We start from the raw sequence: 16,247 nt of genomic DNA, 5'->3' as shown, positions 1-16,247 counted from the left end.
CTATATGGCACGAATGATGATGAAGAAATACGAAAATAATGACAGGTTGAATGTGTGGAAGTAGTGGTATAAATAAGACACCAATGCTCACAAGCTATTTGTGTTTGACTCCAAATAAAAGGCTCAAATTTGATTCGGTAATTATCGAGTTGAGCTTGCACTCAAGCAACTTAAGCTATTAATCAAGCTAAATTTGAGCATTGTAATACTCAATTTGAATAGTTCTGACTCTAATTGAGCTTTTCATTTTAATATATTGTATATGAAATCACATTTTTACTCTTATTATATAAAATAGCTTAAGTATGAACGAGATTAATTAAGAAACAAGCCTAATAAAGCTCAAGTTTAAAAATTGATGTCTGATTGAACTTAAATCGAATATCGAGCCTTGAATTTCGAGTCGAATTTTAGCTTGAACTTGTGTTTTCCACTATTTGAGTTGGGCTGAACTCAACTACACTATTAACTACACTATTTTGCTAAATGATAGAATAATGTACATTCATACAAATACATATAATTACTGAGTTCAATTAACTAATTTATGAGTTACTAAGTTGAATTAACAAATGTTGTATTTTTTTATGTTAAAAATTCATAATATAAAACTTAAGAACTTACATGATTTGTCGGGCCAATATTTTTAATAAAAGTTATGAGGGTAACCCCACTTATTAAGACAACAATGTCTTTATTATAGATAAAAGTAAAATATAAAGCAAAAAGAGTTGGATTGAATAACTAAATTCTCAACAAAAGATTAGTGGTGCAGAGTATGATGGTATAGGCAAAAATGGGGTTGGGATTTGGAGTGAGATAGGTGCGTCGGTCAGTTGAAAGGTAAGCATTTATTGGGCCCCACCGCAAGCCCACGTCCATAAAACGACAAACTAGAGAGAACGTGTGACTAAAACAGAAACAAATACGTGTGCATATTTTTAATATTTTATGAAAATAAGAGAGAATATTTATGATTCATGTCGTAAGAGCCGAAAGGAACATCAAGACTCGGCTCACATGGTCCCTTCTATATCTCTTCTTCCCATCATTCATACCTCTCTCCCCTTCCATTGTTTTTCGTTACATCACTTGTAACTTTTCATACCTTTGAGCACAAACCCAAGAAAATAAAGAGTGACTTCCTTTCTCCCTGCGTTTTTGTTCTCTATTTAGCTTAAGAAATTTATACGCATTTTCTTATGAAACATACGGAGCCGTGCAAAGAGTTTTCTATGGTGAAATGGAGGATGAGGAGGAGGCGGACTGCTTGCAGTGGCGGAGGCAGCACCGGTGGTCGATCAGTTAGAATGAAGATCAAAAGGTTGCAAAAGCTAATTCCGGGAGGGAAATTGATGCAACCGGATCGCCTGTTCTTGAGGACGGCAGATTATATACTGCATTTGCGCTTACAACTTAATCTTCTGCAAGCTCTTTCCAAGATTTACCAACCCTCAATTTAATCTCTCCTTTTCTTTTTATAAGGGTAAAGGTAAAAGTTATTTAAAGATTGAATGATGTTAACTAAACACTCCAATAATTCAGTCGACATTAATATTCAAATATTTATGTAGATTATATATAATATAGAATTTATATGGCATTTGCTGCCTTGCCATATACAAATGTACTCTCTTCCTTCTTCTTCTTTTTTTTTTTTCTTATAGTAATTATATTTGAATGTTAAGGTTTTTCTCCTAAGAAGTTGGTTTATTCTTTTCTTTTAGCTTGTTAATATTGGTGGTCTTAATTTCCTCTGGAATTCATGCATGCGGGCTACCCATCTGCTGGAATTTCCGGCCTTTGTTCCTTCTTTCTTTCTCGTTTGTTGACTAAATTACACTTATGTTTTGTTTAAGTACATTTTGGACATCAAAATTATGCAGCCATTAACTTTTGTTAAGTGTGTAACAATAAGTTGATGTCAAATTTTTTAATTAATCCCTATAATTTTAATTTTTCTTTTCTTTTAACTTTCCTTTTCTTTTCTTTTAGCTTTCCAGAACGTAAATAACCAAAATCCCTCCCTAAAACAAAATATAAAACATCAAAACTCATTCTTAAATTCAATCTCAACAAGAAGAAAAATAAACCCCATCTTCAACCCATTATTTATTATTCATGGAAATGTATAAATTTTTCTTTCTTAACTTATATGAAGTGTTCTTTTCATTTTCTTTATCTGCTTAAAGGATTCTCTGCCAAATGCAATTCCTAACCATGTTTAGTTTTATTTTGACATATTTTCTTAGATGCCACTACATCGATGAGTAATTGAAATTTCTATTTTCTAATAACAGAGTTCTATGTTTGCTTGTTTGGTATATTTTAAGCTAATTGGATTTTATTTGCAATGAGGTTGATTTCTATTATTTTTACTGCTGACATTCAAAATAAAACGTAACCTTCTCTCTTTTAGTTTCGAGCTGGGTTTTAATAAGTCTTTTTTTGTCTGAATTGCTTCATCCTGACAATTGTTTCATTGTAATATTTTCTTTTCTTCTCTTTTTTCATTTTCTATTCATTTAGATCTCTCTCATTGTATATTTGAATTAAGATCATTTTAGTTAATATATATTCAAAATTTTCAAAAGAATATTTAATTGTGTATTTTCACAAAAAATCCAGAAATATTATTTTATTTTACGTTTAAAATCATTATTTTATTTTTAAATTAATTCTCATTAAATTCACAACAGTATTAAAAACAAATTAATTTAAAAATTCAAAATATCATCATTTTAATATTAAAATCAAATATTTTCATGAGTAAAATAATAGGCCAATAGTTTACTTAATTACAAAAATAATATAAAGATTTGTTTAAATAAAATGTAGTAGTTTAAGTAGTTTTTAAAATATATTATCCTTCATTTTTCTTCAATATTGGAGCTGAAAATAAGAATTTTTGTTTTAGCCTACAAAGCTCAAAATTTCCACGTAAAGTTAACTCAATTCATCAAATTCAACAACCAAGAATTTTAAAATTTTCTAACCCTTTATTTCATGAAAGAGATATAATTAAAATAGCTCAAAAAAAGTGCAAGGACTAACTATACAATTTGGTTTAAAATGTTCATCTGAAAAGATGACACCTTTAGTGAAAGTTAACAACTGAGTGACCATAACATGATAAATAGACGACATTAATGATTATATAATAATTTTTTAAAGTTTGATAACCAAAACATAAACATCAACAAACATAAGTGATTAGCTTGTAATTTATCCTTTTTAATTAAACAATGCATATACAAACAATTGTCATTTGTTATGTTCTTATTTGATTTTGCTTAAATATTTCTCTATAAAAATAATGGAAAATAAGTCATACTTGTATAATATATAATGTAACATCCCGATACCTGACCCGATTACCGTGACTGAGTTACAAAATGTCACTTCTGTTGTCAGAGCAACTACAATCGATAACGTCCAATTCAATGTCAATATACATTTAAATACAAATAATTCATTCAAATTAAACAATGTAATATCATTTTCGGACCTTATACTTGTAACGCCTTCAACCCGACTTGATCATCGGGTCCGAATCTCGAGTGTTACTACACATAACTTAGCAAAATTTCAAAACAGGTGATGGATACTCCTTACTTAATACATATTTCGTATTATTTTACTTAAAGACTCAATTTCAAATGAACAAAGAAAAGTATTTAAAAATAATATAATACATCAGATTTATCATAACTTAATATAATACAAAAATTTATTGAAAACAAACACGATAAGGCGTAATCCTACTATACGCAATTTTTCCAAATAGCCCGTTATATACATAATAACCCGGATCATTGCTTCTCTGGAACATTTCTAGCTTGGTCTCTCTTGGCAAACTCACTTTTCGACAATACCTAAAACATAAACATAACGCTTGTAAGTTATACAAACTTAGTGACCTTCAATACAGAATACCTCAAAATTTTCTTTGTTGAATTTCTCATCTCAAATATTCGATTTCATCTTTGTTTGGGCAAACACCTTCATCATCTTGGGCTTGCAACTACACGCCAACTACTATACTTATCATATTGATTCTCACTTCACAGCTAGGTTGACTTCAAATCTTTCCAGACAATATATTAGTATCTTATTTCTCTTAGAACAACCAAAATACTTCTCGAAAGAATATCTCTTCAAGGCCCACTTCATATTGACCATCTCTTTACACAAACACTTATTCCAAAACGGTTGTTCACAGACACTATTCATTGGAAGATACTTACACATTTGGCGAAGTCCCACGATGAGTTGAATACCATCAGTTTACTAATCAAATCATATTCTATTTCAATACCCAACACAAACTCATACTGATGATGAACTAACCAAATCATTCAGAAATGCTCCTCACAACTCTTGTTACAAAGCACAATAATACCCAAGTTAGCAAATAACACAAATACCATATAATTTCAGGAACAAAATAAGATGCTATTCAGATATGGCAGATACCAGACAACTCTGATTTACAGCCTTACATAACACAGACGAAATCAAACCAATGGAAACTTATATGCCTCTTGTAACTAAGAGTACGCCCATATTCCAAATAGATAGATGAGCTCGGCGGATACCCTCTTTGAACATACAAATTCATACATCCTTTCAAGAGATTTCCCTTAAGACTCATTCAATCACATCAAAGAACTATTCAAACCAAAATAACTTCAGACATATCATAACTTTATCATAAACTTATCCATCAAAGAATCTTCAAAACTTACCAAGAACTTACCTCAAGGGCGAATGCGCCAATAAGATGATACAAAACTTGCCTCAAAGGCTTAGCATATCACACCACACAGTCAAACAAATAGATTTACATGTTTACTATATCGACAAACTTTCACAGAAGGTGTCATGGGTTTCTCCTTCATGGACTTATACATAAGTTCATGTCATGATTTGCCAATTTGATCTACACATTATCGAAGGCATCACCATAAACATTCATAGTCATATATTTCTATGGGTCTCGACCACATGGACTTACACATTCTTATGTCGTGACCTGCCAGTCCAGCCTTCATCTGATCATACACTTATTTTCATATCATACATTGCCATGGGTTTCAACCACATTGTCATACACTTATTTTCGTATCGTGATCTATCAGTCTGGCTAGCAATATACCTACCCTACCAGAGGCATCACAAGGGACATTTTATCCAAAAATTTTTTACCTAGATTTGTTCACGCATAGTTGATCAATTCGTATATCAGACTTTACTTGCATACGTACCAATGAACAATCTATTCAAACATAACTTCATATATATCATCATTACTATGCTTCATACACTTATCAATTATTAAAGATTTCATCATCATTTTATATATACTTCTGCGTAAACTGTTCATATGCAAGAGTCAAGATAGAGACTCACTTGACCTGTAGCTCAAAGTTCAAGGCTTGGACATTCATCTCGACCCAACAGCAACAACTGCTTAAAGAACATAGACCCACCATTAAAACCCATTTACATACAATCTACTAATATCAAAATCATAAATAACCCCCATGCAAAGCCTTGTATTCATAATTTACTGCTCATAAACTTTTTAACAGTCTTATTCTTTCAAAAGCTTAACATGCAGAGTTATCAAACTTTCTAGGAGGTGGAACATCTATTGATTAACTCAGGAACCTAAACTTTCAGCTTAATGAGGAAGAGATACTATTTAAACTTAAACAAGTGTCACTTAATTCAAAATTTGTCCTTCTTAATAACTTATAGATTTCGAGATAAACACAAATGAGAATCCTGCATAACGGATATTAGACCAGTCAATCCAGTTTGTTCCTAACCAGGACAATTTACAACCCAACTAGCACAGTACTCAGACAAACAATGCATACTATACATTTGGCAGCAACTCATACCATAATTACTTTTTTGCTTAACAAAATCTTTTACTTTAAATAACAAAATAACCTGAAATAAAATCTTCAGTTATTTATACAACGATTACTATAAGCCCACTTTGCCAAAAGAAGCAAATGGGCGAATTCAACTTCGCCAAACAGATAATTTCACTACAACATGCCTAAATCTTAGATCCACCAAACTTAAGGCCTGACAATACGAGCCTATGAAAGCTCTTTTATTAACTTAGTGTTAAATTGGATAAAATTGTAAAGGATACAAAATTTCAAATTAACGTCACAACTTCGAGGATTTCCTCGTCACGACGTAACTTTCTAACTAGGGTTCATTGTGACCTCGAGGCTATGTTGTTGCAATTTGAGCCCTGAATTGATTCTCATCGCAATGTTGGGGGTATGTCGTAGTGACGTGCTCTCTGCAATTCAAGAACTTGAATTTGGTACCTAACCAATACTTCACCAACAACATATACATTAATCTTAGGACTTCAATTTCAACCATTGACTATTAAAATGAGCCTAAAATACAAAGTTCAAACATTAATACTTATCAATTCACAAAATTAACACATATGCATTTACAACTTAACCATTTGCATTAAACAAAATATCCCTAGGTACATGCCATAAGGCCAAAATGAAATACACTTTACAAACTTTGTTGAGTTAGAAACGATAGTCTAGATGCTGACTTCAAGTTTTAGGGCTTCAAGGAATACTTGGACCTACGCACAGAGGAAACAAACCGTATACTAAGCAATATGGCTCAGTGGTACCTTTATGATTCAAGAGATTAAAAATTAGTATAAAAGCATGGCAATAAGTATACAAACTCAAATTATAAGTTGTATAAGTTTATATATATATACATGAAAGTGTGCAAATCCCATTAGGTAAGCCATTTTGCTTAAGATTTCAAGTTTTTCATCAAAGTTATACTTTTGCTACTCACCTTTCAATTCCATACATAAAAAATGCATTGATTTAATCAACTTGTCATGATCTATTCTATTACTTACATTATACTTACCAGTCAATCCATTTCTGGAGTCTACCGACTCGTTCATTTTCGTTTTAGCCACTAAGGCTCAATTCCATTTGCTTTGCATAATAAGATGCATACTTCTCATTTAGAATTCATATATGAACATATTCAAAATCTCAAGTATCATATTAGCTCATTTCGATATAAGTTACCAAACTTATTATTAATGACCCCTATTAACCTAACTCGAATTTCAAGATGGATACACATAATAGATAACCTGTGTCTCAATCTAGCACCCTAGTACGTCATCGGATATACCGAAGGAAAGTTACTGGCACACATAGTGCATCATTGGACGAACCGAAGCAATTATACTTGTATGCATAGTGTATAATTGGATAAACTGAAGCAATCATACTTCCACGTAAGTGCATCATCAGATGTATCGAAGTAATTATATTGGCACATAAGTGCATCATCAGAGAAATCGAAGCAAATATACTGGCACATAAGTGCATCATCAGCTATACTGAAGTATAAACCTATACAGTTAGTAAAGTAACCAATTTTCAATTTCATCACTTAATTCAGTTAACATCCCATCATTCTCAATTTAACATCATTTCATCATTTCATCATTTCATCATATAATGTAACATAATTCAGCTCAATTTCATACCAATTTCCTATATCAGTTAAGTCATACAACTTTCTATTCTATTCAATTAAGCCCATGTCTCTATATTCAATTTCAACCATAGCATTTCAACTTACTAACCAGTAACAACTCACTTCAACATTATATAATGCAAAATGTCATGAATATACAGTAATTAGATTGATCTCAGGTCATACAGATGCAAAATAAAAGCTCACGTCACTTATCACCGGCTTTCGCCTTTCCTTACCTTCTCGACGTTCATGTGACATCATTAGCTAGGAATAATAATTCAATAATAACACAGTATCAAATTCCATATAAAATCACATTGAAATTCAAAGTCATACATATTTTTTAATTTATTCAATTTAGCCCATGAATTCGTGACAAACATAACTTTCAATTTAAAGCTTCGAATTGAAATCTGATTTCACATATCTTCATTAGGGACCTCTTACTTGCTATTCCTACAAAAATTTCACAATAACTTTTCATTTTATTTAATTTGGTCTTTAATGTACGAAACTAACAACTAAGCTTTACAATTTAGTTTTTTTTCTTAATCTAAGCTTAATTTCTCACAAATCCATACCAATTTCATCGAATTTTCAAAAATGGAAACTTTCCAAACTTTAATAGTTTTACAAATTAGTACATGGTCTAGATAAATTAAGCTTCCATGATTCAATTTCATTAAAAATCAAAGAAAAATGGCTAGATATTTACTTGTAATTGAAGGAAAAAAAGCTTGAAAACCTAAAATGGCATCCCCCTTGGCTGTTTTATTTGTTTTGGTCAATTGGAGAAAATGATATATCTTCTCTCTATCCACCAATTTTTCTTTTATACTTAGATTATGGTTTAGTTAACTTAATTTAATCATATTTTATCTTAATTAATCACAATTTTTAATTAATTAATTAACATCTTTACCATCCACTATTTCTTACTTAAACATGGTCTAATTGTTGTTTTGAACTTTTAGCTAATTGCAATTTAAGTTACCAAGCCTTATTCTAATTAAAATCTATATCGATTAAAATTTTACTTACAATTTCAGCTAAATCGCTTAACCAAATTTCAATTCATCAATATACTAACTCTATAAATATCCTCAATTAATATTTACAGACTTGGTTTACAAAAATGAGGTCTTAAAACCTCATTTCGAGTCGTGACATATAATATCATTTTTTTATCTTTTGTTTCATTTGATCAACCAAAAGGCCAATGAATTTAATTTTAGATCCAAGTAGGATAAGAATGAATTTTGCCAAGACAAATTCCCACCACCACTAACAATATCAGTTTTGGTTTTTTTTCATGATCGTGAGAAAAGACTCTTACTTATAACTTCAACGACTTACTCATGGCAATCAAATATGCCATGGTGAGAGAAAATCCTTACCAAGTCCTCGCTTGCCTAGTGATTGAACCATCACAACAAATTGAAACTTTTTTTCCAAATTGAAGTCATTGTCCGGGTAATTGGTAGGCTATATAATTGCCTCAAATTGCTAACCTTTGCTTCTCCAATAGCTCTTTTTAACAACAAGTCTATGGATGAAAGGAGTAACCAATTCTGAATAACAAAAACATAACAAATGACAGTGTCAGTATTGCCTAACACAAAATGATTTCAGAATCACCAACTTAAAATCACCAAGGAAAGGCCATGCTCACAGCACATCCACCACAAAAGCTGGTCCTTGCCACCAAGGAGAAGACCCCAATGGGAAGGATCAAAACAACACCCATCGAAAAAGCCCCAAAGAGGGAGAAACTTCTACCCCAAAGTCCACTTATGATAATGTTGGAAATGAATGATGTGGTGACGCATAGCCAACAAAGCAAAAGTACAAAAATAGAGAGAAAAAAAAGAAAGAAGCATTGAAGGGAGAGGATCCTCTAAATGAAGAGAAGTTAGAGGTGGCTAGCCAAATTGCCGGTTGTGCAAATGATGAAGCAAAAGGGAGGAAACCAATCTTCTCAAGAAAACAAAAATGATAGAGAAAAACTCATTCTTTGTAATTTTAGCTTTTTTTTCTTATATACAATATCGTTTAAGCTTCTATTTTTAAGTTAGAAAAAAAAATAAATCAAGAATTAAGCTTTTATTTTTGTTATTAAAGAATAATTTATAAATAATACATCCAGCGTTAGGATACCCAATTGGGTTTGGGTAAGGGTTTTTGAATTTAGATTAACTAAGATTGGCTCAAGTCAATATCGCGATAATAAAATATTTTTATTTTTATGTATGCTTCTTCAACTTTTCATGCTTTTGTTGTTTACTTTTTGGTTTTGTGTGTAAGGTTGGATAATCTTTCTTATCATAATGCTCTAGTTGTTAGAAGAAAATTTAGGTGAGGAGAAAGATTGTTCTCGATCACTAGATATTTTAAATAGCATGATGTAGTATATCATGTAATCAGTGTTTGGCTCTTGGTCCAAAGCTGGCCCAAACCGAAAATTTATGCCATTTTGACAACTCTTTCATGTGCTTCCAAGAGTTAGGGTTGCTCTTAGTCACTTAAGCTATTATGAAGCTCCCTTAGTAAAAACTTGATGGTATTGTTGGGCTTTTTCAATTATGGACATAATTCTAATCCTAGTGCTTTGGGCCTTTGAAGCAATTCTAGGTTGGAATTGGGCTTTTTGTTTCCCACTTGGCTTGTCACTATTCTTTGGACCCTTGGTTTGGTTTTCTTTAGGCCACTCCCCTACCTGTTTGTTGTTGGCTCTATGGCTCTCTCCAACATTCAAGGTTGGGTCTTTGGGCTCATGGCTAACACCCTATTTGAATGGCTTAGGTCAACATTTGGTTCATGCCTAACACCTTCCCTGAATGGCTTAGATCACCGCTTAATGGCTTTGTTAGTGAGATGATGCTTATTTAATCTCGATGCTCTCAAGCCTCTATTTTATTTTTGTTTGAGGGGCTTTGCTTATTCTAGTAGCCTCCTTCCCTCATTTATCTATTGATTTCTTAGATCATCTTTTTTTTTTCTCTTGCTTTGCTCCTTGTATTTTGTGTTTGATCCCGGCCCCTTTGAGTGGATGTTAAAACCCAGGCGACCATTCTTGGTGGTTCTCCATTTTTGTAGTTTTCTTATCTTCACTTGGATTAAAATAACAAAAAATATATATACATTAATCAAAACATAATGCCCGAAAAATTTTTGACTAGGTCGATAAAAATTGAACCATCGAAATGGATGATCCCGACCCACCATACATACAAATATCCTTCACAAAATGCATGTAACATGAACATATGGGTTAATTTCTCTTCTTGGAAACGTTAATATAGCTAAGCTCTGCCTCTACTCATCAATTTGTACCATTTGCATATATTATTTTGAACATATATCATTTGCTTACATTAAGAAAAATACATCTATGAAGTAATATATTATATCTTTTTGATATGGTAATTATTCATGTTTTCTTACCTATTTTCATACTAAATAAAATAAATTGGTTTTAAAATTTCTCACGCTTGGCAAGCTCCCACCAACATTTTGAAAGAATTGATGATGATTAGATTTTGAATAAAAACTAGCGTTAAATTGACATAGTCGTAACTGTATCCATTTTAAGGTAAGCCAAAATACAATCAATATTTTTCATTTTTACTTTGGTATCAACTGTTGGCCGTTTTAGTTTGTATAGGTTTATACTAATCAATGTTAACGTGTATCACTATGTATTTGGTCTTATAGTGGTTGTTATAACACTTTTATTTTTAAATTGTTACTGAAATAAATACCAAAGAAAGAAAGAAAAAGAATTATTGTATTTTATTGATCAATAGGCATGTGTACAATGCTTCTCCAAAGTCTATATTTATAGACATCAAAAGTATAAGTAATATAAAACTTTACTTCTAATAAACATTAAAGTCCTAATGTATATTAAACTTATATTGATCTTGATAAACATTCACTTAATAATAAAATATTCATAACACTCCCCATTGGATGTCCATTGGTAGATAATGTGCCTCGTTAAAACTTTACTAGGATAAAAACTTTCTGGGAAGAAATTCTTACTGAAGGAAAAAGAGTGCACTATCTATAATACGCATAGCATGTGCCTCATTAAAAACCTTACCAAGAAAACCCAATGGGACAAAATCTCGGTTAAGGGAGAAAGAGTATTGCATGTGTTTACTCCCCCTCATGACAACATCACATGATATCTCATATTCTACGTATTCAATCTTGAGTGCTAGCTTTTAAAATTATCACTTGAACGTATTTGATCATGATCCTTCTATAAAAAAATACACTAGATATTTTGGATCATTTTATAATCTCCATTCAACTACTATTCACTAAGTCAAATTTACCACATATGTTCAAATCATTTTCAATTTATATAAATGTTTACGCAAACATATTGAACAATTTCCCGAGAATTTCTATATGCTTCCAGTATTCTAAATCCTTCAAGGATTTCAATCTACGCTTTCACTATATAGTGATTCATATAAAATTCTATAACAACAATGATTAAACACATGTTAATCTTTTGTAAACCGCCAAACTAATAATATATATATATAAAGGTTATTACATCCACCACATATAATATATTTCATAATTAATGTCAGGACTTATCGAAAAACTTCATATTGCTTTTTCATTTTCACAAAACTTTTCATTTGTACCTCATTGGCTTTATACCTTAGCATCTTTAGATGACTGGTCTAGAAACTTCTTAAATTGTGTCTTTCCATTTTGGCCAATCTAATCTATTTTTGTTTTTCAAAAAAAAGTATTCAAGATCCTCATTTTGTTTCATTATCTCAACATTGCAAAACTATTGTCGACAACTTTTCATTTCTCCGATTCCATGTATTCTCGTATTGACATAAGTTATCTAGATCTCTTTATTTTCACCATTTCTGTAACACCTCAAATTTTGGGCCTAGAAGAAATAGATTTTGAACAAGGGAACAGTTAGGAGACTGCACATAAATATTTAGTTGTGCAAGGAAGTGACATAAATGAATGTCTACTTCAATGGTTAAGTGATTTAGGAGTGTTTGGAAGTGTCTGAGAAGTCAAGGGTTCAAGCCTTGGCTTATGCAAAATTTTTATTTTAAGTGAATAAAATCCTTGGATCTAGATAGTAGGTTCTTAAATTATTGTGGTTAAAATATGATATAAAGGAGTTGTTGGTCTAGTGGTAAGGGGCGTGTGGAGTGTACATGAAGGGAGTATTTATTTTGCTGCCTAATTCGTATAGGTGGTAGAGTTGGATTGAAATACTGCTAAATGGAGTTTGAACTGGTCACAGAGAGAATTGAGGAGGGATATTTGGAGAGATTTGATGAGAGAATATTGGGATTTGGGGAGGTTGTTGTTGTGGAGAGATATATATCATCTCATTTGTTCCTTGTTCTCGATGGGAGATCGACGAGGTTTTCAAGGTTTTTTTCTCTTTCTCCAACCTGCATTGCTTCCATTCCTAACTGGTGGTGGTCGAGGTCGATTGGCACATTGCCTGGGAACCAAGGGTACAATGATCATTGATGTTCAGAATAAGAGTGTTCGGAATAAAGGGAATCCGCAAATCGCATCAGGTGTGTAACCACCCCACTGTCACTGTAGAATGGCAAAAGTCGAAATACGACGTTTGAGACCACACGAGCATGCGATCGCTCGTGTGGTAAGCCAAACCTGCGAATCATGGGCGATAGACTGTAGGGGCCTCCATGAACATTTTCATGGGCTTAGGCCGTAATAGGTCACGTTGGGTCGAAATGGGCCGTGTGGGCTTAATGGGCTTTTGGGCCTATAACACCTTTAACCCATATTTATCACCAAATTAGGGTTAAGAGGCATTACCATGCATATTACCACTCAGAACAGACATATATTAAAACTTCATAAAACTTAAACCATTATCATATTTAACATATATGAACTCCCACTATTACAAAATACAACTCACAATTTATTTATCTAGTTTTTACATGCCATAATTAAAATTAAAAAAAAACATTTTAAATACCAAGACTACAAATAGGGTGATGAACTTGCTGACGATTCCCGAGCTTGAAGCTTGATCTTTAATAATTATAAAACAAAAGACAAACAAATAAAGTAAGCTATTATAGCTTAGTAAGTCTATAGCATATCAAAATTTCAAGAATATATTATATAAATATCAAATAATTTTCGACTCTATAAATAAACATTGAAATCTTCACATATGATATTAAATGATACACGTAATCAAATATACGTATACATCAAAGTATAACCCAACAATTACTTATACATATATATTCTTCAACTGCTAAAAACGAATATACAAATATATATATATATAGCATAACACATCTTTATTTGTCAAATTATAAATCATGAACTCAAAGAGATTTAATAAATACACTTATATACATATATGTGAAATGCACACATATTTACATACAAATATAAACTTCACGAAAATATAAAGGTTTATTAAGCTCATACTTTTCTCAATAACATTTAATAAAGATTTATGTATACTTACCGTACATTTATTCATTATAAATATAAATGCATTATCCACCTTTCATAATCTATCACATTTGTCTCGTATATTAATCATAAATAATCAAATACTTCCATGATCAAATTCCTTGCAGATGATATTTATACCATTTAAGTTTCAATATGCACATAGATATATTTCTTCAATTTCTTAAGCAAATCACACATATATCAATTTGTATATACCTTTCAATTTCATTTAGCAATTCCATAGATATAAACATAAAATTTATCAGTAATCTATATCGAATAGAAATATAAACTTCCTCAATTACTGAAATCTGTTCAATTCACATATTTAGACAAATTCACCAGCAATTAGCATGCTAGGTTTCAGAAACCCGATTCAATTCACCAGCAACTAGCCTGCTAGACTTATCGTCCGGATTATTTCATCGGCACAAAGCTTGCTAGACATAAAGTTTGAATTACTTCACCAGCCTTAAGCCTGGTAGGTTTTAAACCTGAAAATTTCAATTTCACATATACGAAATATTCCTCAAGTAATTCTTTTAAGCAATCACATAATTGTAAAAGATCATATTCAAACATAAGAAAGTTTATAAAATCCTATCTTCAATTCAATTCAAGCATTTGTAAATTGTATGCACACATATATTCATATATATATATATATATATATATATATATTACTACTTAACTAAATTTAATACAAAACTTTACATATATAAATACACTTATTCGAACCTAACTATACATATATATAATTATAAGTTTGATGTTATCCACATATGTATATATTTTAATATATACTTAACACTTAACATTGAATTATAATAAATACCTATTTGAATGTTTATATATATATATATATATATATCAATTCACATAGAAACATCCACTTGAAATTTCTTATGCATACACAATATATATACCTTTAATCAAACTTAAAATTATACATAATTGTACATATACCTATTTTCAAACTTATTTTGCATTTATAATCCCCACATCATCAACTATTTTCAAATAAGATGTAAACATATAAATATATGTATATATATTTAAATATTTAAATGATATATGTATCTATGTACTATTCTTAATTATAGTTATTTCAAAACTTATATAGACATATATCCTTATAGCCGAACATAGCTTACACATAAATACTATCCATATTTCAAACCTATTCAACCAAATTATACTTGATTATAAAACAACAACAATTCAATATAGATTCATACATATATATACTGATTTTGTACCATTTAGTAGCTAGTAGACTTACCTCGGACGAAGAAAAAATTGAAGTCGGACGATTATTCAACTATTTTGGCTTTTCCCCGATCTAACTCCGATTTCTTTAGTTCACGATCTAAATATATTCAAAATAAGCTAGTTTAATTATTATCACATTCAATTTAATCCTAAAACACATAAATGGGTAAATTACCATTTTGCCCCTAACATTTACACTTTTTACAATTTAGTCCCTATTGCATAAAACACAAAATACACAAAATTTGTTCACACCATACAAGGGCCGAATGTACCTATTGTTCATACAAGTCCTCACATTTCATTTATTTCACATTTTAGTCCTTCAAAAATTTAATTTCACAATTTACCCCTAATTACTCAATTTCACCAAATTTTCCAATACAGAACATATTAATCTAAAATATATCTTTCATTATTCATCATCAAACATCACATAACACAAATGTTCATCAATGGCACAACTCAAAATATTCATCAAAATCAAAAATTCAAACATGGGTCAAATAGTATTCGAAGCAACAATCTCAAAAACGTAAAAATTATCAAAAACTGAACAAAGAACTAACCTTAATCAACAATAGAAATGCCGAACACTAGAAAGCCATGGTTGAATTCTCTAAGTTCATTATTCGGCCAAAGAGATGAAATGTTTTATGTTTTCTTTACTTATTTTAATTATAAGATATAATTTACTAATTTACTAAATTAACCTTATTATAATAAATATTTATAACATATATATTAAGGACAATGTTGTCATATACCACCCACTAACTAAATCTTGGTCTAATTACATCTTTAGACCTCCCACTTAAAAAGACAACAACAAATAGGTGCTTTTAAGATTTAACCTCTAAATTTTATTTTACGTGATTAAACCCTTTTCATTG

General features: G+C 30.8%; 1 protein-coding gene across 1 annotated transcript; it reads left to right on the top strand.

Moving 5' to 3' along the window:
- Positions 1-988: 988 nt before the first annotated feature.
- Positions 989-1,704, top strand: LOC105794676 (transcription factor PAR1). Its single transcript, XM_012623968.2, has one exon. It carries the CDS (start codon positions 1,203-1,205, stop codon positions 1,461-1,463), a length of 261 nt encoding a protein of 86 aa, XP_012479422.1. The 5' UTR covers positions 989-1,202; the 3' UTR covers positions 1,464-1,704.
- Positions 1,705-16,247: the final 14,543 nt, after the last annotated feature.

This window comes from Gossypium raimondii, chromosome 3 (assembly GCF_025698545.1).
Source record: "Gossypium raimondii isolate GPD5lz chromosome 3, ASM2569854v1, whole genome shotgun sequence".
In the NCBI taxonomy this organism is placed as follows: Eukaryota; Viridiplantae; Streptophyta; class Magnoliopsida; order Malvales; family Malvaceae; genus Gossypium; species Gossypium raimondii.
This window is presented reverse-complemented; position numbering and strand designations above follow the sequence as displayed.